At 49.2% G+C, this 22266-nt stretch overlaps 2 protein-coding genes across 3 annotated transcripts in view; one reads left to right on the forward strand and one right to left on the reverse strand.

The window, feature by feature from the left end:
- RALGAPA2 (Ral GTPase activating protein catalytic alpha subunit 2) overlaps positions 1 to 8193 on the forward strand; it is an 83423-nt gene extending 75230 nt beyond the window's left edge. For both annotated transcript variants that reach the window (XM_030945223.1, XM_030945222.1), the window contains one exon: positions 6648 to 8193. In XM_030945223.1, coding sequence (XP_030801083.1) covers positions 6648 to 6816 — 169 coding nt within the window. In that variant the 3' untranslated portion in view covers positions 6817 to 8193. The remainder of the gene's footprint in view (positions 1 to 6647) is intronic.
- A 12460-nt stretch (positions 8194 to 20653) lies between these two features.
- Positions 20654 to 22266, reverse strand: part of CFAP61 (cilia and flagella associated protein 61) — a 91061-nt gene continuing 89448 nt past the window's right edge. Inside the window, exon 27 of the mRNA XM_030946484.1 lies at positions 20654 to 21293. Within this exon, the coding sequence (XP_030802344.1) occupies positions 21211 to 21293 (83 nt within the window). The 3' untranslated portion in view covers positions 20654 to 21210. The remainder of the gene's footprint in view (positions 21294 to 22266) is intronic.

The raw sequence follows: 22266 nt of genomic DNA on the forward strand, positions 1-22266 counted from the left end.
TTTCCTGGTGAAAACCTTGTGCCCAGGTGTCAGATACAGAACTCTTTCATCAGCAGCCCCTCAGTGGTTAGATCTCGGTGTGCCCTGCAGAATGAGTTACCAGTCAGGGCTCCTGCAGCTCTGAACTGGTAACAGGCCTTTATGTCATCATTGTAACTAAAATATTTTTACCCAAGCTGTGTTAGTACAGTGGTAAGCATGGAATGCGGTGGCCAGCTGGACCTCGGATGAGCAGAGGGCTGGTTGCATCATACAAAATGTAGAGTGCCATGTTTTAGGCACAGCTCTGTGTGGTTTGTCACCTCTGTAGCACATGAGGAACATGCTTAATGGGAACAAAGTTAATAAAGGGGATGAGGTGCAGGCCCAGCTTTTTTTTCAACAGAGCAGGTACAAGCACAACTAGCTGGGCGAGAGCATTGCAGGGACTCTGGTAGAATTACAGAGCTTTGGGTAGGGATGAGCTCTGGTGCTGTCACAGTACAGAGTGGTGTGGGAGCAGGGGTGACCCGGTGTCCCTTGGCTCCTGCTGCAGAGCTGTTGGTCTGTAATGGTACGTGTGTCTGCTCCCGAGGGCTCCCTGCCTGCAGGAGTGCTTGGAAATTAAGATGAAAGCTTCTTTTCTGCCTTATTCATAATAAATGCAAGATTCTCCCCTGAAGCACTTGGCATGACTAATGTGCTACATATTCTTGCTATCCCAGAGCGGTAGGCGAGTGCTTCTGCCAGACAGGTGCTCACAGCACACCTTGGGCCCCGCGCTGCCCAGCAGCATCAGGAGCCAGGCGCCAGCATGGAGCTCCCCACAGACAAGCGTGAGCTGGAGCCTTTAGCCTCAGGGCTCCTTCAGTATGGCTTTGCTGTTACACTGCTTGATTTCCTCAGAGATGCTCTGAAACCGTGTGAAACGTGTTCCTGTTGTTGTTTTGCTGCACTTTCCCCTTTAAAGCAATTACTGCCGACTGTCTGTGTGGAGCCGCCGTTTCACACCGTGTGTGCTGGGAAATGCTCCCTGTGACTCGGAGCACTCACAGGTTCCCTGGGACCTGAGGCCCACCTCCATCAGTCAGCACCAAGGTTCTTTTGTGATTTTTGTGATGGACCCAGGTCCTGCTGTGGGGAGGGAGGTGGCAGAGCTACAGGCACCATGCTGGGAAAACAAACGAGGAATCCACTTGCAGACCTCTCCGTACCTGTGGGTCTCAGGGAGAGTCATGTCTCTTCCACACCAGGGTGTTCTGGGCTCCAGCCATCCACCCCCAGCACAGAGGGGGTGCCTGTCAGTGTGATTGGTGGCACAGCAGCAGAAAATTATGCCGCAGAGAGGATGAGCTCTTGGTTTTGGCAGCAGAGAATCATCTGCCCGTTTTGGATGAGGAGGAGGAACAGCAGCCCTGGCACAGGCCGGCCCTGCTCCGCCAAGGGAGCCCTGGCTCCCCTGGCTGCAGTGTGGACAGATGGCCGTGATGGGGGCTGGCCATGGGGACAGGGGGCCCACAGACCCCCTCGGTCACACAGCCTCTGCTCGCATGCGTCTCGTGTGTTACACGGACTGATTCAAGGCAGGCGTCGCTGGAAAGTTTCCATCTCAGATGCTTTGGTTTATAAAAAGCACAAAAGTCTGTGGTGGCTGACAGGTACAGTTTGATTGCACCTGTTTTGTGAGGGATATACATTACTAAAATTCCCCCAAAAGTTCTCGGTGAAATTCATGTGGTGGTGGTGGTCACTAGACCGTAAATGATGGCGAGCCCAATCAAGCAGATTGAGTTTCACACCAAGACTGCCTAATACCACGTTTTAAAAGCACAGTAGTAACTCCATCCTCTTCAGAGCTGGGGAGGACAATTAGGTGCAGAAAGGTCATCAGCCAACACATCTCTGCTAACCTCAGTTTTATGGTCCTGGCTTTAGTCTGCTTTGGTAAGTCCCAAACATTTACGTTCTTGTTTTTTCCAAACCGCTGCCGCAGTGGCAGGAGCAAACCCTTTTTGTGAAGCATCTTTGGGCCCTATGATACAATCAGGAGGAAACTGAAATAGATATTTCTTGCATTGAACAGCAAATTCAAAGATTTTTCTGCAGGTCTCTAATTGGATAAAGGAGGAATTGGCATTGTGGACGTATAGCCAGCCTTGATGTCCAATGGGCTGGAAAGAGCTGTCTCCCTCTATACTTTGAGCTTCTCCACTGGCTTGATGCCCCAGAAGCCCTTCTCTGGGTGGGCTGCACATCACAGATGGGAGTTGCAGCAGGTCCATGCCAGCAGGCCGCATTAGGGTCCCTCTGGAGCTGCAGGAACAGGCGTTGCAGCTCCCGTAGACCCTGGCGATGTCCTGGGTGCCAGTCATGGCACTGGTGCCCTGTGGTGTTGGCACAACCTGTGGGCCATGGAGAACAGCCAGGCATTTCTCCCCAGCCTGGGCACAAACCCATAAACACTCCTGTCTTTTTTTTGCCCGCTGTGTCAGCAGAGCACACTGTTCTTTCCATGTATCTGTGACAGTATATAAATGCTGCCAAAATGTTTTTATTTTCAAACTCTAGCGTGGGGCAGGATGGGCTGGCCATTACCATCAGCAGGAGTGAGGCCCTGAGAGCTTTGCTTGAGGTCAGCATGGAGTTCAGGTTAATAAGAAAAAGTTCTGTGTTTTCAGGATCTGCTTGAGTCATCATCTTTATATTCCCTTGTTTCTCAACAGGGCAGTTCGGTATGGTTTAGTGTTGTGTTTGTGTGCAGGGAGGGAAACAGTGGGAAGATCCTGGCCCTGGCATGGCTCAGGTCACCTACAGAACCCAGATTATGAGGATTTTGAAGGGTTTTCAAGGTCATTATGTTTTAAACTGTGTGTCTGAAACTGGCTCTGTGTTGTAGAGGTGAAACGTGGAAGTGATGCTGGTGCTGGCTGGTATCTGCCTCTCCAGTGAATTTTCAGAAGCTTCTGCCTTTTGTCTTCCTTTGCATCCTCCATCTGGAAGGATGTCCTGTGTGTTTCACTTTGCAGGTCATCCTGCTGCTACAATAAGATGTTGTGGTTTTTTTGCAAATAGCTGATGTTTACATTTTAATATCTTGGGGTTTTTTTTTTCAAACGGCCTTCAATGTGTGGTTGAAATGTTAAAATAATTGGTATGCTGATAAAACACTACTAAAAGCTCATAATATTAAAATAATGAGATTTGATTGCTGTATTCAAATAGGACCTAAATTCCTGCTCTCCCACAGTTTTATATGTCAATATATGTCAATAATTCACACCTTGTCATGGCTCTCAATGTCATTATTTCATATGAAATGAAAAAAAAGAAAAAAACAAACCTGTTTGTGTCTATCTAAAACATTTTGCTCTGGAGTTTTGCCTTGCAGAAGCAAAATGTAAAATAATGAAGCCATGGAGGGGTGGGTCAAATTGCCGTACATATTAAAAGAGGAGCTTTTGATCAGCTTCTTTGAGGGCCTGGTATAACTCCATTTATCTGCAGATCTCAGGGGACGCCCCGAGCCCCCAGATAATGGGGGACTTAGTTAATCAGGGCAGCCAGCTGTCCAGCTTTCCACCGGGGTAGGGTTCAAGCTCACAGCCCATCCTCTGCATCCAGGCCTGCTGCAGCAGTGGATTTGTGTGTTCCCCGCAGCGCTCCAGCCCCGAGGCTGCTCTAGGAAAGCCAGCCAGGCACTTGGGGGTCCCTCCCAGCTCTGCTCAGAGCTGAGGGGTTGCTGATCCATGGTTGCATTTGAAAACCAGTAGTTTGTGTGGCACTCAATTTAAATTCTGCTTGGTGTTGGGAGCACCTTGGTGACAGAGCTTGCAGGAGAGCTGTGACACAAAGGTCAGGTTAAAGAGGTTCAGAGTGAGGTTCTTATGTTTGTAACTCAGTGATGCTTTGTGGTTGGCTCTTAGGCTGAAGGCACAGCCTGTTTCCATAGGGCAGCCCTGACAGAAGTATTGCTCCAGAGATTTTCAGGATAGATTCATTCCTACAGGGCAATAAATAGGAAACCTTGTGATGATTTTTTACAGGACGGAGGTGTTTTTCAGAGGGTTTTTTTACAGCTTGTTCACGATGCCTCCACATTCAAATTCCTAAATTTCAGTAAAATTTCAGCGGACTCTTTTTTAATGAATCCCAACTGTTCTCCCAAATGTGCATGCATACTCAGATGGAGATAGCATGGAGTTTAATTTCACTTTGCTGCAGTCACTTAACTCCCTTTAGATTAAGCTGTGAGTACAAACAAGCAGGGGCATCCCTCTCGCTGCCCGTATGGCAGGCGCTGCTGTGCTCCCGCTGCTCCAGGGAGCCCAGGAGGGCACGAGGAGTGCCAAGCCAAGGTGGCTGGTGGGTGTGCAGGAGAGGCCTCGCTGCACTTGGGGTGTCTGCACCCACTGCTTCTGCCTTTTCAGCCTGCAGGAGAGGTGCTGAGCTGGGGTCTTCCTTGCATGCCTCCAAAGCGCTGGTGGATCTGCAAGGTTCTCTACATTTTGGAGTGTTCTTCTTCAGCTGCCTCTCCCGTAGTTGCTCAGCTGTTTATCCAGGCGGTTTTTCCCAGTCTTTTGTGTGGCCAGCACCATCCTCCCGCTCATCATTCGGATTTTACCAGGTGCAGAGCAAACCTGGGCAGCGTTTCCGTGCAGCATTTATCTGAAGCGGGCAGCCCCAGAGATGTGCCGAGCCGTTCTGGACCCAGCAGGGCATTATCAGGCAGAGCCTTTTCCTGGTTGGAAGCAGCCCCGGCTGGGGCCGAGCGATGAATCGAGCGCGCTGCCGGCCGGCCCGCAGGCTCAGGTGGCCGCTGTCCCCCGGTGTCCCTGAGCCCTTTCAGCGATTTGTCACGGCCGGCTCCGCTCCCGTTGCGGCAGCACGTGCCAGCTCCATGTCACAGGGGCTGCTGCCAGACGGGCCCGACACCCCCGGCCAGCGCCCGCCCGGCCGGCAGCAGCGCGCTCCGCACGGCCCTGGCAACAGCCCAGCGCCGAGGAATCAGCATCTCCATAATGAGCAGTGAATGGCATCCATCAGTCCCTTTAGAATTGGGCCCAGGCGTGTGCCTCCTCTCCGAGGAAGTTTGGCAGCCTATTCATTAACAAGAGTCATCAGGAGTTCAGCCCATAAAGGGGAGGCAGCCCTGCACGCTGCGGGCTGGCGCTGTCAGGAATGCGTTCTCTCCCCGGCTTCGGGCAAGGCAGGAAAACTGAGCAAATAACGCTGTCAGCAGGTGCAAACGCTGAAATGCTGGCTATTGATTTTCTTTCTTTAGGCTTCCACGGGAAGTTTATAAGAAGATTTATCACATATCAATCGTCCTCTGCGAGGGTTAAATGCAAAATTCTTCCTTTCTTTCTCTTCCCTTTGTTGCCACCACGCCTGCAGGAACTCGCCGTGCAATGAGAAAGTGCTTTGCTTATTCCCTTCGAGGTCGACACTAGACCACTGTCTCCTGGCTTTAAGCACTGCTTTTCTCTGATTTTTTTTTTTAATAGTGTTTCAGAGTGGTTTTGTTAATGTACTGCAAGTCACAAATGGCACTTCAATATTAATTAGTAATGCTTTTCAATTCTAAATACCCTCACCTGCATTCTGTTGTCACTGGTGTTATTCTCCTGCTCCTAATTTCTAAATTCAGCTTGGCCTTTGCTCCCACCGAACAGCCTCGCGGAGCTCGAGTGCATTTCCCCATAACAGAAACACAATGAGGCGCTGAAAACTTTTGTTTTCGCTGAGGAAACGGAGAATGAGATGTCATCCTGGCTCCTGCGAGCCCTAATTCATAAAGTCATACATGAGGCTCTCCAGCCCATTGTAGGTTTGTCCCAGGCGTTATCCTGTTATTGGAAGTGTATGATTCACCTTCTGAGCAGACAGAAGCTGCACACAAAAGGGGAAGATTTGCTTTCTCCGCTGTGAAAGGCTGCCGCAAGCAGGGGTCCTATTAAGACAGCTGGAAAGTTGCTTCAGCTTGTTACGCTTGTAAGTTTTATTGGTGACTGGTTTTTGATTACACATTTGAATGCTGTGTGTTCCAGGTTGCCGAGTTTTAATTAAAAGGCAATAGTCTCGATGTTAGCTCGCTTTGTTGTCTGCATTATTCAGGCCATAATGCATGCAAGTTGTGGGCTGGGTTTGTCCACTGTGCATCATTTAGTTGGGATACATAAGGTTGCACCTTCTAGCACCTGCCCTAAATACAACCGTCACGCTTTTGGAATTGGTTTATTGTGCTTAATTTCTTCCAAGAAGTCCAGTGATCAAATGAATGTGGGGGGAGGGGGGGTATTCCTCTGTCCTGTAGCTTTTTTTCTCCAATCTAGTTACTTTTCTGGTCATTGGAACAGGAATATTGAGTGCCAGGAGCTTCCCATAGTGCCACAGTCTATGATGGTGGGTTTTGATCTGGGGCTTTGCTTCTGTACTTGGCAGCTCCCAGGTCACAGCTTCTCAGTCAGGAAGAGGTGTTATCCTGAATTTCCAGCCCTGAACGTATCCCCTGCTTGTTGCTCCCATTCAGAACCACTGGGCAATTCTGGTTTGGCTCCCTGCCCATTCCAGCCCGGTCAGTGTGGACGTGGGGCTGGGGGCTGGTGCTCGGGGATGCCGTGGGACAGCCGTGAGTTCTGCACACACCTTTCCTTAACGGGACATCGCAGCTACGAGGAGAGAGCTCTGTACCTCGAAGCCATCATCCAGAACCATAAAGAAGTGATGACGTTCGAGGATTTTGCCGCTCAGGTCTTCTCTCCCTCTCCCAGCTACTCCCTCGGTGGAACTGGTGAGTTCTGTACATTATTCTTCTCTGTAGCCCTAAGAAGCACTTGAGCAGCAGATGTACACCTGTTTTTTGTAGATAAATGCTTGCAAATTTAAGACTACTATTCTTCCCCTGAATCAACTAATGAATATCAAAAGGAATGATGACATTCATTTTAATTTGTTTTGCATCAGAGCTATTCACACTGCTCCTTTCTTCAGCTATCCTGTTAACCTCCAACTCCAGCAAGGTTAATGAACTTTCTCGCAGTGATGGGCTCGGGCTCATTCAGGACTCAGGGTTCTTGCTGAGCTGGGAATATGTTGCTCAAAAGTGAGGCCTGAATCGGGGCTCACTTATCAGAAATAGTTCCTCGCAGGGGAAGCTGCTGTTAATGCTAAATGGGGATTATGCTGCTGAGCTACCAGGGTCAGGGATTAATGCACAAGAAACGCAGGATCGGGTGCTGTTGGAGAATCGCAGCGGCAGGCGGGATGCAGGCACGGAGCGCGCTGCAGGCTGCCCTGCAGCACCTGGCCTGGAGCCTCTGCAGGGTTTGTGATGGGGGTGTGGGTGTGTGAGGGGCTGTGTGGTGTCTCTGTGTGTGTGTGTGCGTGCACATCAGTGCTCATCAGTCATCTGCCTGCTGAGAGGTGACAGCAGTGTGCCCAACTCGGGGAATTTACTCCTCATGTGCCTTGTGGACGGTTAGGTTAGTGTGCAGTCACAATCGCTGTCCGGCTGGTTTGATTAAGTTTAAGTGAACCTCTCCTGAAAGGGAGCTTTGGCTCTGAAATGCACATTTCCAGTGCCTTCAAAATGTGGTTTTTTCCAGCATCCAGAATGTATCTGGTCACCATGTGCTGGACTCTCTAACAAAGATTCCTTAATCTGTTGTTGACACTCCTAGGGTGACACTGGCACTTTCTCATCATTCCCTGCTTCTCTTTTGGATTGCTGAATAGATTATTTCCAACCTGTATAAACGTTGCAGGACATCTGCTCTATTTCTCTTTAGCCTGACTTGTTAGCAGATATCTTCCATCTAAACTGAAACACTGAAGGAAGAAATTAAATTTGCTCACATAAATCACTTAGGAATAAAACCAGCCGTGCAGCATTGTCTGGCGTTGCTGGCTCCAATCCTGGCGTGCTTGGAGCTTTGTGAGGAGATAAGAGGCCTGTGCTGGCCGGGCAGTGGTGGCCAGGAGCAGCAGGCAGAAGGCTTTGGAGATAAGCACTGGCAGGAGGGGGGAGGAAGCCAGGGCCATTTACATAATCGCACCTCTTCGTCCTGGAGAGGCTCAGGGAACATGGGATGCATCTATTGATCTCTGCTGAACTGGAATACTAAACAACGCTAGGAAAGCTTATAACTTAAAGCTTTGATTAATGTTTCCTACATTAAAAAGTAGAACAGCTGTGCATTAAATTCTTTTATACACTCTGCCAAAAGTCTGAGACAAAAAAATCGCCCGTTTCAATAGGAGCGCGACGCGTGCCCAGGGCTGGTTGTTAGCACTTGAATCATTTATCTGTCGACGTATCAGCAAATAGAAATGTAGATATAGTGATTTGGTTTTGCTCTCTGCATAGTTGTGATTCATTTTCATGTTGTTCTTAGCACATGGTGCTGTGTCACATGTGGTTTGACAGGGCAGACCCTTCTGCAGCCCCACTTTCTGAGGGATAAGCTGTGTGTGCCAAACACATTTAAATTGTTTCCCAGTAGCTGAGGATTTCAGAACACTGTTAAATCAGGAGTACCCGGGTATGATTTTATTATTTTAATTGCTTTTAAGTGCAAAGCCTTCCCCAGTCAGGTCCCAATTTTCAGACTTCTGAACCTCAGAATTAATTTCCCGCTCATGAACTGGAGGCCAGCCATGACTTCTGGTGTCAGAATCTCCGCTTCAGAGAATCTCCTCACATTACCTGCTGATTCTCCTGCATATTTAGTCAGTGATGAGCAGGGGCAGTGTCAGCTGTGGCCATGGGGATGTGTTTTCCATCAGATGCCCCTCAGCAGTCAGCAGGGAGGCTGGATGCAGTCCTGGCAGCTCCGCTGTTCCCCAGCCAGGCCTGCTCCAGGCATAGATCCACCTGTCCTGCACCTGCAGGAATCACCTGTTTGCCACTTAGGAATACAAGGGGCATTTTTCTATTCTGAAACAGAAAAAAGGAGTCAGGGAGCAGTTAATAAAAAGAAGCACTTTTCCCTGAAGGAGTGATCAGGCACTGGCACAGGCTGCCCAGGGAGGCACTGGTTCCCTGTATTTGGAAGTGTTCAGGAGGTGTCAGGACATGATCGTGGGGTGATGATGGTGGTGCTGGGTTGGCCACTGGACTTGTTGATCTCTTCCAGCCTTGATGATTCTGTGGGATGCATGGAGCAGGCACAGGTGGCAGTACAAGCCAGCTGGTACCGCTGACTCTGCCGAGCATAAACTGCTCAGGTAAATTTAAGATTAATTCTCATCACACCTGACCTCAGGTGTGATGCTGTCAGTGCTGCAAATGCATGTGTGCAGCAGAGAGGGTCAGGGAGCAAGGGTGCTGCTTATCCCAGTGTGGTGTTCTCAGGAGTTACCCCAGCGTAGGGAGAAATCAAACACAGCTCTCAGTGACATACTGGGGTATCAGTGACTATGAGATATTCTTGGAACTGGATGGTTTTGTGTTTTCTGATGCTGCCCCTGGGGATGCATCCCCAGACTCATATGGGATGTGGTTTTCCTGCCCTGGCTTAGTCTCCCTGTCATCAGTCTTGCAGGTACTGCTTTTTCTGCAGGAAAATTGTTCAGTTGATGTCCTTTGCTGTTTTGGGGAGCAGAGCCTTAAACTCCCTGTATGGATTACAGATAGCCCTGATACCTTCAGCATTGAAAGTGCAGCCTCATAGGCAGAATGGCCATCCCCAAACTCATGCAGGGGATGTGCAGATTAGGAACAAAAGCTGGGAATACGGCCCTTTGTTGTTAAACTGGTGCATTACATGCTGTATTTTAATTAGGCAGGTTTTGAGAGGCAGCCCAGGAAATCCTCCATAATCCAACACTATTGAATTATTCTCATTCTTTCCCTCTGCAGATTTCTCTCCTTTTAGTGGACAGGCTTTAATCTGCTGTTCTTGCTCTCTCAGCCAAAACCAGAAATAATTATTGAACAAAATACTTGTATGTTCTTTAAAAAAAATTGGTGAAGCTGAAGTGGGCAGAGCAGGACCCTGACTTCATCTGCCTCTGTGGCTCCTTGGGGCTTTGGTCTGTTTTAGTGTAAGATCAGCAGCCAGAAGCAGGGTGTTAACCTTTGGAAGTGAAAGGGGCTGCTGGATATTCCAGGAGAGCTCTGTAGTCACAGCTTTCCCCCACAAGGATGCTGTCCGAGGGTTTGTGCTGGCCAGGGCAGGTTCCTGCGTTCCAGGGAAGTTCCAGGGAACCCCCTAGCGGAGCGCTGCCGCCGCCGGCGCCTCAGGGGTTAATGGGAACGGGCACACTTGACTGCTGAGAGGACTGATCTAATCACTGCCATATCCAAGTGCATCTGTTCACCATGAGGTCATTCTTGTGCATGCTAATGACTTGGAAAATAAAGCACAATGCTCAGCGTTATCAGGGAGGATATAATGTAAATCTTGGCTTTTTTAGTTGCTAATGGGTAGTGTGGAATGGGCAGAGAAAGCATCTTGGATTCTCCAGCTTAATGTTTTGAAAGAATCCTTTTCAGTAGATCATCAGAAGAACTGTCCTGGAAAACTTGGACATGTGGTATCTGTTGATAAATGGATTCTTAAATGAATATTATGGCATTGCCCAAGCGCAACACTTGAGTGGAGGAACTATTGAGGTTTTCAGCATTCCCTGGTTTTAAAGCCCTGGGAGCTGTGCCTGCTGATTTACATAAAACCGAGATTTTGCAGCCTTTTTGTTGCAAAGGTGACACATGCTTTTCTTTTGTCTCTGGACTTTCACACGAGTGAAGTTCTTGTAGAAAATATTTGAATGTACAGCAAACAAGATCTGGCTTATTTTAAACTACTTTTTGTTCAGTGCTGAGCTTTATCTTTCCCACTTTAAAGCAAAAGGATTATTTGAATTGGACATGCAGATTTAAAATAGGTTTTTGACAGAAACAAAACCAAACCCGGAGTAATTTTTGTTTTGAACAGGACTGATGCTTTTAGTAATTGAGCAAAGGATTCATTTTGCTTTAGTTTGTTTTTACTGGGGTTTTTATACTACTACAGGGTTTTTGTTATTTTGTCTTTTTCCTTGAAGCTCTGTAGGGTGTTTTGTCAGATCTGTGTGTATATATGTTCTGTCTGTGTGTGTGTGTGTGTGTATACAGTTATGTAGTATTTTTGCCTGTTTTCCTGGGAATTTTAAAAACATACACATCTGAAACTGAGTAGCTGTGCCTGGGTATCAGAGCACGTGCAGTGTGCCAGGGGTTGGGTTTAATCCATGTGTCAGTGTTGCCTGAAATGGAACAATTTGTTTCTAATATATGGGATTTAGGAAATTCCTGACTGTCCTGGTCACTGGCAGAGCAGGGAATTGCTGCTAGCCTGGAGCATGGATGAGCTCTGCTGGGTGTGGTGCTCAGCAGGTGAGGTGGGACACTGCAACGGTGGTGCAGGTTGTCCAGGCAGTGAACAAGGAGGAAAAGCTGAGGGAAGTGGAGCAGAGGAGCCAGGACAGTTATCACGGGAGGCAGGACTCAAGGGCTTTCTCTTCTTCCTCCTTTCCTGTGAGGACCATTCAGGATGAGACACAGGGACCTGTTTGGCTTCTCCATGTTTAATCCAGGTAGTTCCTCATCCTCAGCAGAGCGGAGGCTGCCCTTGGGAAGTTCCTGCAGTGCACCAGCAGATGTGGGAGCTGCTCCTTGCTTGTGTGCTCTTGCTTATCAGTGCTCTGCCCATCATTTTCCTGCCTGTTTGGCAGGGTTGCTGCCTTAGTGTCCCCATGAGGGTCAGGAATGGTGTGGCACGAAGCAGGGCAGGGTCACAGGTACCACAAAGTGCTGGGGGCAGCAGCTCTGTCCCCCTCCAGCTCCCAGGCGAACTGATGCAGTGTATGCCCAGGAGCCCAGATCCCTGCAGAGCCCTAAGGAAGTGGCTGCTTGCCCAGTGTGCTGGGGCTGTCCCTTGTGCCACCACTGAGGTGGACAGCCCAAACTTGTCCCCCGAGGCTGGGCAGGTGCTGGGACTGCTTCCCCCTCAAGCTGATGTTCCCCTCGGGATCTCCAACAGTGCAGGGGGATGTGAGAGCCACATCAGGGTTCTCAGCCTGGCCCCCTGCCTTTTCCATGTAATTAATTGGCTCAGAGGGGCTCCCCTAGCTAGGCTCTCCAGGAGGGGAGGTGCTGAGGGAAGGTTTATCCCAGCAATCAGTGCTGGGATGGGCAGAAATAGGAGCTTGATGGGCCGTCTCTTCTGCCCAGTGACAGCTCCAGCTGCTCGAGCTGTCAGCCCGCAGAAGGCTCCAGGCAATGTGGCCCCTTTGCATTTTCCTTCTGCACTGAGGCTCTGGCAGAGACCTGCAGCAGAGGCAGAGCAGAACCGGGGCAGAGCTGTCCTGCAGCCTCGTGCTGAGGGCTTGGGCTGCCCCACCTGTGACACCCACATAACCCCCAGCACTTGGGGTCCCCCTGCCTGAGGCTGAGCCTTGCAAAACTAATCAGCAGCTGCTCCAACTTGAGAGTAATTAAACTTCAATGTGTACGTTTCAGGCTTATTTCCAAGGCGCTCAAACCCTGGAGGCCAAAGTGGTGCCAGGCACTCCTACCTGAGCTGGGAGCTGTGGGTGCTGTTTTAAGGTCCATTCTGCCCCAGTTATTAACCTGTAGTGTCACATTCTCTTTACAGCTTTCCTGGGCACTGGAGGAAGGGTGTGGCTTTGATTAACCCAGCTTCAGTTATCCATGGGCTTTTCTACGCAGGCTCAGGATGCTGCTTATAGTTTACTTGGAGCCTGTCTTTGGGAGTTGGAAACAGGAACGCTGTGCAAAGTTATGACAACAATTCTCTCTGGAATTTTATTACCTTTGCATTTACTAGGAAAGAAAACAAAGATTTCCACAGACCTGTCCTGGCTGAAAGGTTAATTGGGGATTGGAACAGGTCACAGCCCATGTGAAAACTTCATGGTTCTTCTCAAGTACCAACCTTCAGCATCCTTACAGGTCATGGTCTTACCCACCCTTGCTTTCAGGGGTGTTCAGCTGCTTCATGAGCAGTGGCTAAAATGCCATTCCTAGAGCACATGCCCTGGGGAAGGAACCAGCTTTATTCTGTGGACTGCATATAAGATGCAATATATCATCTCTCTCTGGCTTCCTGCAAGGTAACCTTGCATTTAATTCTGTTTTTAATCTCTCCTGCAAGAAATTTGTTTTAAAAGCTTAATGCTCTCTAAGCAGCCTCACCTGTGAGAGGCCCTCCACTGTGTGTGTGTGTGTGTGTGTGTGTGTGTCTTGTCTGAGTGCAGGTGTGTGACTGCTCATGGACAGGTTTTATGCATTCAAGGACTTTCTCTTCTGGCACCAGGATCGCTACCCTGCTCACTTCCTGGAGTTTTAACCTAGCTATAGTGTCACAGACATTTAGGTCTCCATGAAGCCTCAAATTTTAGCGAGTTTCAAATGGTGTGACCAGCAACAGTGCTGGATGTGGAGCTGAGGCATGAAGGAGCTGCACACCACCATCCCACAGCAGCAGGTTTGACAGAAGATAAAGCACAATGAATATTCATTCCCATTTTTGCCAACATTCCCTCCCTTGGTTGTTTCAGTCCTCAGACCCCAGGAGAAAGTGCATGGGTGTGTTTTTCTGCAGGTCCCTGAGGAGAGCTCCCCTCCCTGCCTTTAGCAGGGTGTGCTGTGTCAAGTTGATGCAAGCACAGCAGTCACAGGGTGCTGGTCCTGTACTGACATGGTTTTATTCCCCTATTTTGGTCCTTCACTGACATGGTTTTGTTTTGCCCCTTTGGTCCTGCACTGATGTGGTTTTGTTCTCTCCCTTTAGATTAGAGTGTTAATGCTCTCGGTACGGTAACAGCCACAGGTAAGAGCGATGCTTCCCGCAGGCCCCTCTGCTGTGGTTCATCAGGAACAGCTCTCCTTGCCCTCTTCCTCCCTTGCTGCCTCTGCTCCATGCTCACCTCTACCTCCTGTGCTCCATGCTCAGCTCACACCTCCTCTGCTCAGCCTCCCATGCTCTGTGTTTGCCTCGTACCTCCCAAACTCTGCGTGCAGCTCTGCCTCCTCTGCTCTGCGCGCGCCTCCTGCGCTCCGCACGCGGTTCTGCCTCTAGGGTGCAGTTCTGCCTCCTACAAACACCACAATAATGCCTCCTGTACATTGATGCCCACAATATGTGTACAGTACTGGCATCCCATGATCTGGGAACAGTACAAACTCTGTATGTGCCAGGTAATGCCTCCCGTGATCCACACGCGGTAATACGTCCCACGATACGCGCCTGGTAATTATTTTTTACTTCTAAGCTGCTTCAGCTTGTCCATTTGGAGAAAACTATTATTTTGACCATCTGCCATCCTGCCTCACTGCAGGAATGTCAAGCACAACACCTCCCTCGAAGCCCTTCCCTCCCCCACGCTTTTCTCCCCAGCCAATAGCACCACAGGTTTTGTTTTAATCCAAAGTTGACAGCTCTCCATTTTTCACAGAAAATGCCTTTACAGGCTAAGTCACACTTTCCACCTTTTTAAAATGTGCTATTTCCCCTCAGTCATTTTTCTCAAAGAACCAATCTGGTAAGTAAGGGCTGTCTTTGAGATGCAAACGCAGGGCTGCAGGCAGGCTGAGGGGGTTCACACTTCGGGCTGTGCTGCTGCTGTTCCACTCCTGCTTACAGTCACTCAAACACCCAGAGCTGCTCAAGCACAAGCACAGGTTACACCTCACCTTGGAAGTGCAGCCCAGAGCCAGGGTGAATCCTTGTCCTTAGACAGCAGCTGAGGGCTCATCCTGCTGCCACACTGACCTGTGGCCATGTCCCCACCTGTCCAGCAAGCACAGTGCCCTGCTCACCTGTACCCGAGGGCCAGCTCAGCCATGGGCAGCTTCACCCAAGGCCCTGGCTGTGCTTTGGGGCATTTTGCACACGTTTGAGATTTACCTGGGCTAGGAAGGTGAAGGGAGGATTGAAGACCTGTGGCCTGGCCAGGGACAGCTGAGAATGGAGTCAGTTGTTGCACTGGAAGTGGGTCTATGCTTCAAAACACAACCATCCCTCAGGAGGTTCAGAGGGGGTGCCAATGGTGCCAGCCTTCAGAGAGGGTTCAGAACATTCCTGTGCTCTCCCTGCCTGGTTTCAAGGCTGTTCCTCCCTCCTACCTGTAATAAAAAACTTGTGTTTACACTTGGGAAGAGAATTGCAACGTGGTTTAAAAAATACTGTTTCCTTAGGGAGCTGATGAAACACTCTGCCCTAGGAAATGCCTTGGGACAGGTCAGGCCCTCAGGAGCAGGGCAGGGCGTGTCCCTCACAGAAGCTGCACCTGGTTTTGGTCATTAGTGCCTAATTTAATGACCCTGTGCTCATCTGTTCCCCCTCAGCCAGCCTGGGCAGGCCTGGCCTCCAGGGAATAACCAACAGGTGACACCACTCAACAACAAAGCATAACCCCCCATACCCACAGCCCCACAAGACCCTTCCCCAGTGGTGACCATAAGCACCAGTAACAAAGGTACTTGTTATGTAGTGGAAGAAATTGTGATTCTTTAGGATTTTTCCAGAGGTTAAGGCACCTTCCAGGGAGAATTCTGTGCCAGCCCTCACACTGGGAATACTCTTTTCCAGCTCTCTGTAACAGGCCAAACACACAAGAACAGTTAATTGACACACAGCAAAAAACAGATTTGTATCACCCACACAGAACTATTTTATGTTGGAACTTCAAGAGAGCAGGATAGGAGCTTCCCCCCTCCCTCCCATGGGGCTGTCGGGGCGCTGAGAGCCATTGGGGGCTGCAGGGGCTGTGCAGACCAAAAGGGGGTGATGCTGGGGGGCTCAGTGCTCACTGGACACCCATGGCCTCTCAGGGCCTCGCTGCTCCTCACTTCTGGGAGCTGGCAAAGAGAAATCCCTGGTTTCTCTGGGAAGTGCAGTATGGCAGTTCTTCAGCTGCCTACAGCAAATTCCTCCTCTGGAGGTCAAGTTCACCTGAGTGACCCCAGGAGAGGCTGGGAAGAGGCCAGGGGAGGGGCTGAGCTGTGCCACACGGTTTTTCTGAGGACACAGCTGTTTTTCCTGACCTGGGTTTTCCTTGCCTGCTCTGTTTTCCAGGCTGCCTCACCACAAGTGCAAGCGCTGACCTCACTGACGTCGAGCTGGTGGAGCTGCCCTCGCTGCCACGTGCCTCCAGGAGCAGGGTCTCTGGGAAGCTCTGATAGCACCCTCAGCAAGGTGTCCACCTGAGGTGTCCACCTGAGACCCTGGACAACAGAGCTCTGACTGGGGCAGCCCACGGCACCCGAGCACAGATCAGAATGGGCAGTCTGGGTGAATACGTCCTGAAGGGGCTGGGTGAGGGGTTTGCTCTGTGAAATGGTCCTTCCCCAGTCTGGTCAGACATGGCTGGGGACAGGATGCCACTTGTGTCACCATCACCACTGCACTGGCACCAGGTGAGCAAGGGCCCCAAGCCCCTGGGTGCAGGTGCTGCAGCCAGAGGTGAACCAGCACTGAAACTAGTTATTTAATGTACCCTTAGAGCATTGCTTTAGTCATTCCAGGCAGCACTTACCTGTGCATTAGGGAATTTCTTCTAAAGAGAGGTTTTCCTGTGACTGGCCAGGTAGCAGATGTTCCCTGCTGGAGCACAGGTGGATGAGGAGGAGCTCTCCAGTTGGTGCTGTCCCACTGTGGGAGTGCCATGGCCTTTCTGTGCTGTGCAATGGCTGTGCACTGGAACTGCTCCCTAGAGAAACAAAAATAAGCAAATCCCTTTCAGAAGAACAAAAGCCACACTCCTGCCATGACCCCTTCCCAGCACAGTGTGAACAACTGGGTAACTTCCTCACCTTGTCCCAGCAGGCTGTGACCTGTCTCCAGCCAGAGTACAACACAGCTGAAGGCTTCTGAGGATTTGGGGTGCCCTCCTGGCACCTGCTGTAGTGAGCAGAGCTCATGTTGGCAGTAGCTGATCTGTTTTAGTTTACATGTGTCGTAGGTTGATGAGGTGAAAATTGTTAGTTAAATCCCAGGTATTTCAAAATTGATAGTTAAATCCCAGGTATTTCAAAGCAACAGAAATCTGAGATCCAGCAGCCACAGAGCCCTGTCCTGCTGCTGCTTGGTTGCTCCTGGGCATGCACACGCACACCTCCCAACAGAATGGGAACTGCTTTAAGCAAAGGGATTGCATTTTTGGGAAATGTGCCGTTGGGCCCCCATCTGTTTTTGCACTTACACTCGGTGTTACAGCCATCTGTCTGTCTGACCATCTGAGTGCCAGCACCTGGCCAGAGGCCACCCCGTGCCTGTGGGGCACATTCCAGCCATGGCCAGTGATGCCAGTGTGCTCTGTGCCCAAGGGGCAGCAGCTCAGCCTTGGTGCCTGACAGGAACTCACCTGGTACAGCTGCTGGAAGGAGCCTCTGTCACTGAGGGCTTGGACAACTGGTTTGATTTTCTGCCTCAACCCACAGCTGGGTTTTGCTTTCGGTTGATTTTCTGTCAGTGAAGGAACCTAGAAAATAAAACATGTATTTTAATTTATTTTACATTCAGGGCCGGACAGGCAAGGCTGTCTGGCACTTAGTTATCCAATAGCTGGTCTGAAACAATTTCAAAGGCATCCTACTGAGTACGGAGCCCTTTCTCCTTAGAGCAATATGTACCTTTAATTCAGGGAAGAATTAAGACATCAATGAAAATCATGTTTTCCTGATGTCAAAAAACTATTGATTTGTATAAACTCTGTTGTGGTTTTGCACCCTGAACTGGATGACAAAGCCACTCTGTTACCCCTCACAAAATGAATAAATCATTGCTCACAATAAAATTTCTCCCCAGAGCAATAAAAGGCAGTACCTGTGTGGTGTGTGTGGCGGCGGGTGGGAGGTGCTGGGGCTGGAACTCGATGACACTGGTGGTGCAGGGCTGGCTCACAGGGACAGGGACAGTCCCTGCTGGACGTGGGTTCTGTCTCTCTCTGCAGGAACAGCCGCCAGGTGCAGAGCAGGCAGTGGTGCTTCCAGACCAGAGTGCTCTTGAGGAGTTCTCACCACGCTGTGACTGGCACAGGGGCACCCACGCTCGTGCCCTGCAGGCCCCACATGGCAGCAGTGCCCTTTGCCACTCTGCAGGGTGGCACCTCCTGCCAGCCTGGCCCTGCCCACGGTGCCAAGCACAGAGACAGACTTTTGGGGCCCCCAGAAGCCACTGTCCATAACCTGCTTCCCTGCAATGTCTCATGGCCCGACCAAAACCAATAACTTTTTAGTGGTGATTTTGCACTCTACAGCAACATTCCTTAAGCAAATGCAGGGGGCTGCACTCAGCCATAACGATGTCTGAAAAGACAAAGGAAATCTCCTTTCCTTTGCTGAAAGCCACAGCAAAGTCCACACCTAAATTGCTGAAAGCCACAGCAAAGTCCGTGCCTAAATTGCTTTCAGGTGCTCTAACCAGAAAGGAGAGTGCATCCAGCTAGCTGCAGATAAAGCTCCCTTTGCAGAAGTAACTGCACACACTAAGGAGCTGTTGGGAACCCAGCTCCCACCTACCTGTCCCAAGGAGATCAGATCCCTGCCCCAGGCCCAGCACCACCACCCTCGAGGGAGTGGAGAGCAGGCTGGGCTGGCTGCTCTGTGCACTCAGGGGCTGTGCTGGCAGTGGCTCTGAGCTGGCCATGCCCCTCACCAGGGCTGGCACCCTGGCAGCAGGCAGGCCAGGGCAGGCTCTGGCCGGAGGGCATGGGGCTCTGGACAGCCTGGCACTGGCACCCAGGGGGGCTGGGGGCACTGGGGACGCAGGCAGGACACAGCCACAGCCTGGCACTGGCACCCAGGGGGGCTGGGGGCACTGGGGACGCAGGCAGGACACAGCCACAGCCTGGCACTGGCACCCCCGGGGGCTGGGGGCACTGGGGACACAGGCAGGACAGGGACACAGCCAAGGGGCTGCAGCAGCACTGGCAGAGCCAGCCCAGCATGGGGCAGGACCATGGGCCCAAGGCACCCCGAGCTCTGCACCGATGGCAGCAGCTGCAAAAATGGCATTAAAATAATTTATTAAATTAAACAATATATGGACTAGTTTATACTTACCATGGAGTCCCAGAATGGATTGTGTTGGAAAGGAACTTAAGTTGATCTCATTCCACCCCTACCATGGGCAGGGACACTTCCCAGTATCCCAGGCTGCTCCAAGCCCTGTCCAACCTGCCTTGGAACACTTCCAGGGATGGGGCAGCCACAGTTTCTCTGGGCACCCTGTGCCAGGGCCTCACCACCCTCACAGCCAAGAATTTCCTCTCAATATCCCCTCTAGTTATACCTTCCCTCAGCTTTAAAAGGATGCCTAACATTTTTTACAAACATTTGTAGAGGTATTATCTTATTCCTACACCTATTAATATGCTCTCTTTAACTACAGAAAATATATTAGGGATCTCATCCTATGTTCTATATGCTACAATATTTAAAAATATATATCTAATATTTGATGTTGTGCATATCTATGTGTTTCTATTAGCTAGGGTATATGTTATAGGTATTAAATACACACAGATACAATGTGTAGATATTATTACATTAAGGAAAATATATGCAATCTATGATCTATAATCTAAGTATAATACAAGATATATAATGTGATATGCATTATATATTACACAATGTATTATATGTGCACTATATATTTTATCCCATTAAAACCTATTAATAGTAATAATAATTTTATCCTATTAATACCTATTAATATAGTCAATAAATATTGACTATGAAGGTAATAATCTTATTCAAAAATTGGTTATAGGTTACCTAAATACAACATATTACCTTTACATTATACATGTGTATCTACATATGCACACATCCCTGGGATATATTTCAGCTATATGTACATATGACAAAAACTGTAACATTACTTTGCTAACTGTAATACTGTGTGCAAACACATGCAGTATACTTTTCTCTAAAATGTATATAAGAAAATCATATAAATCATATCAGCAATGTATGAATTCTATACAACATGATATAATGAACATGTAATATTTGGCACATTTATGATGTGCATCATGGAGTATTCAGTGCACTATATAGATACAATAGCATTATTTCAGACCATGATTGACATGTGTGTACAGTGGATATGCCAGGTGTGCACACCTACACTCTGTCCTCCACAGCACACAAATCCTGGCTGCAGAGCTGACAAAACCTCCTGTCAGACAAGAGTGTTTCATTACATCAACATTGGTAATGTATCAGTAATTATATACAATGTGTAGATGATATTATGTACTGTAGATAATATATTTAATATGCATTGTCTAAGGGGCAATATATAACAGACATATATTAGTATCCATTGTAGAATATAATATGCTTTAATATAATACATGTAATAGATTATTACATTTATTTATCTTGTAATATATTATTACATGTAATGTATTATTAATTACCTACATATTACCTATTATTATTACCTATTACATTACCTGTGTTATTACCTACATATTTTGAAGTTAACTTATAAAATCATCTATATTGAATATACTGCTATAAAAAGAATATATTTTTTACAGTTATTTTATCACAGAATCCTAGAACAGTTTGAGTTGGAAGGGCACAATAAAACTCATCTCATTCCACCCTTACCATGGGCAGGGACATCTTCCACTATCCCAGGTTGCTCCAAGCCCCATCCAACCTGGCCTTGGACACTTCCAAGGATCCAGGGGCAAATGCAAAATATAATTTATTCTATGTAATAAATTCTGATTTTCTTATATGTGTGTTTAGCTAAACCAAAATCTCCCAGCTCAGACACCTCCAACTGTATATAATTTTCCTCACGTTTGTCATTGAACTGGTAATTCACTGTAGGTAATTGAACTGGTAATAACACTATAGGTAAAAAAATGGTAAAAATGAGCCAATAAAAACACTGTGGTCCCATACCCTGAGAAAGCCGAACCTGTTTTAACCTGCAGCTGAACCATGCTCCTTTACTCTGGTTAAATCCTCCCTGTCACTCACCTTCCCCATTCCCTAAGGAAGGCTGAAAAGCCTCAGCAGAGCAGTACAGCACAAGAGCCAGGCAGGAACAGGCTGGGCTGTGCATGCCCTCGCCTTCAGAGCTGCGAGGGGGCTTTATTAGAGCTTTAAAACAGTGCTTCTTTTTAAAGAGGAACAGGTGGTTTAACTGGGCCTGGCTGCTGCAAATAATGTCCCAATTACCGTGTCGGGAGGATGCGCTCCTAGGAGGGTTCCTGCGCTGGTGTGGGGCTCCTGCTGCTGCCACTGTGCCCAGCTCTGCCCAGCTTCTGTCCCTGGCTGCCTGCTGAGGAGAAAACAGCATGGTCATAACAGCACTGGGGGCAGCCCAGCACTTGCATCCAATGGCACAGCTAAGAACCAAGCCTGGCAGTGTTCGGTGTGGAGCTGGTGCCACGGGACAGCCCACGCTTGGCATGTCCCATCTCAATGATTAATGCATCAAATGTTGCCAGAGGCAGACCTTTGTTATGTGGACTGTAAATGACATTTTATTTAAATCATTTATAGCCCCAGTGAGGCCTCTTACCTGCATGGAAGGATCTGAGGTGTTTAATGCCATTTGCAAGGATGCATCTGCAAACCCAGATCCTTCACCAAGGGGAGATGCCTGGGTGCTTCAGGGAACTGCTGTCCCACCCAGCCTAAAACACTCACCACGGCCCAGCACTCCTGACCCGGGAGCAATGGGGCAGGAGGTGCATTGGCACCAGCACACCACAGCACCCTGTAGTACCCTGCAGGCACGGCACACCCCAGAGAAACACCTGTGACTCCATGAGCCATTTCCCAGCTCATCAACAGCAATACCTTTTTTTAAACAGGCTTGTGATGCTGAGGAAGAGGGAAATCCAAGGCAAAAGCCAATGTTTGCCCTGGTTCCAGGCTTGCCCCAATCCCATGGATACCTCCCAGCTGCCCACACCAGAAACAGACCAGGAGGTGCTGGGCAGGGCCCCCCAAATCCTGAGCTGTGCTCAGCTGTGTTTCCCAGTGAGTGCATCCAGGAAGGCAGCTGACAGATGCCTTACTGCACTGATGGCTACGAAGGACAGTGGCGTTGGTACCAAAACTTGTAAAAACCTTCCCTGGGGACAAATATCCTCCAGAGAGTCTTCCCCTGTGGGCAGGAGCAAAAGCAGGGCAGGAGCAGCTTGCCCCAGCTGCCCAGCAGCTCTGAGCCCGTGGGGCAGGGATGGTGTCCATGCTGTATTTCTCAGGAGCCTGCAGGTTCCTCTATCCAATCTCCCAGCTCCTTT

The sequence above is a fragment of the Camarhynchus parvulus genome, chromosome 3 (genome assembly GCF_901933205.1).
Source record: "Camarhynchus parvulus chromosome 3, STF_HiC, whole genome shotgun sequence".
Classification (NCBI taxonomy): Eukaryota; Metazoa; Chordata; class Aves; order Passeriformes; family Thraupidae; genus Camarhynchus; species Camarhynchus parvulus.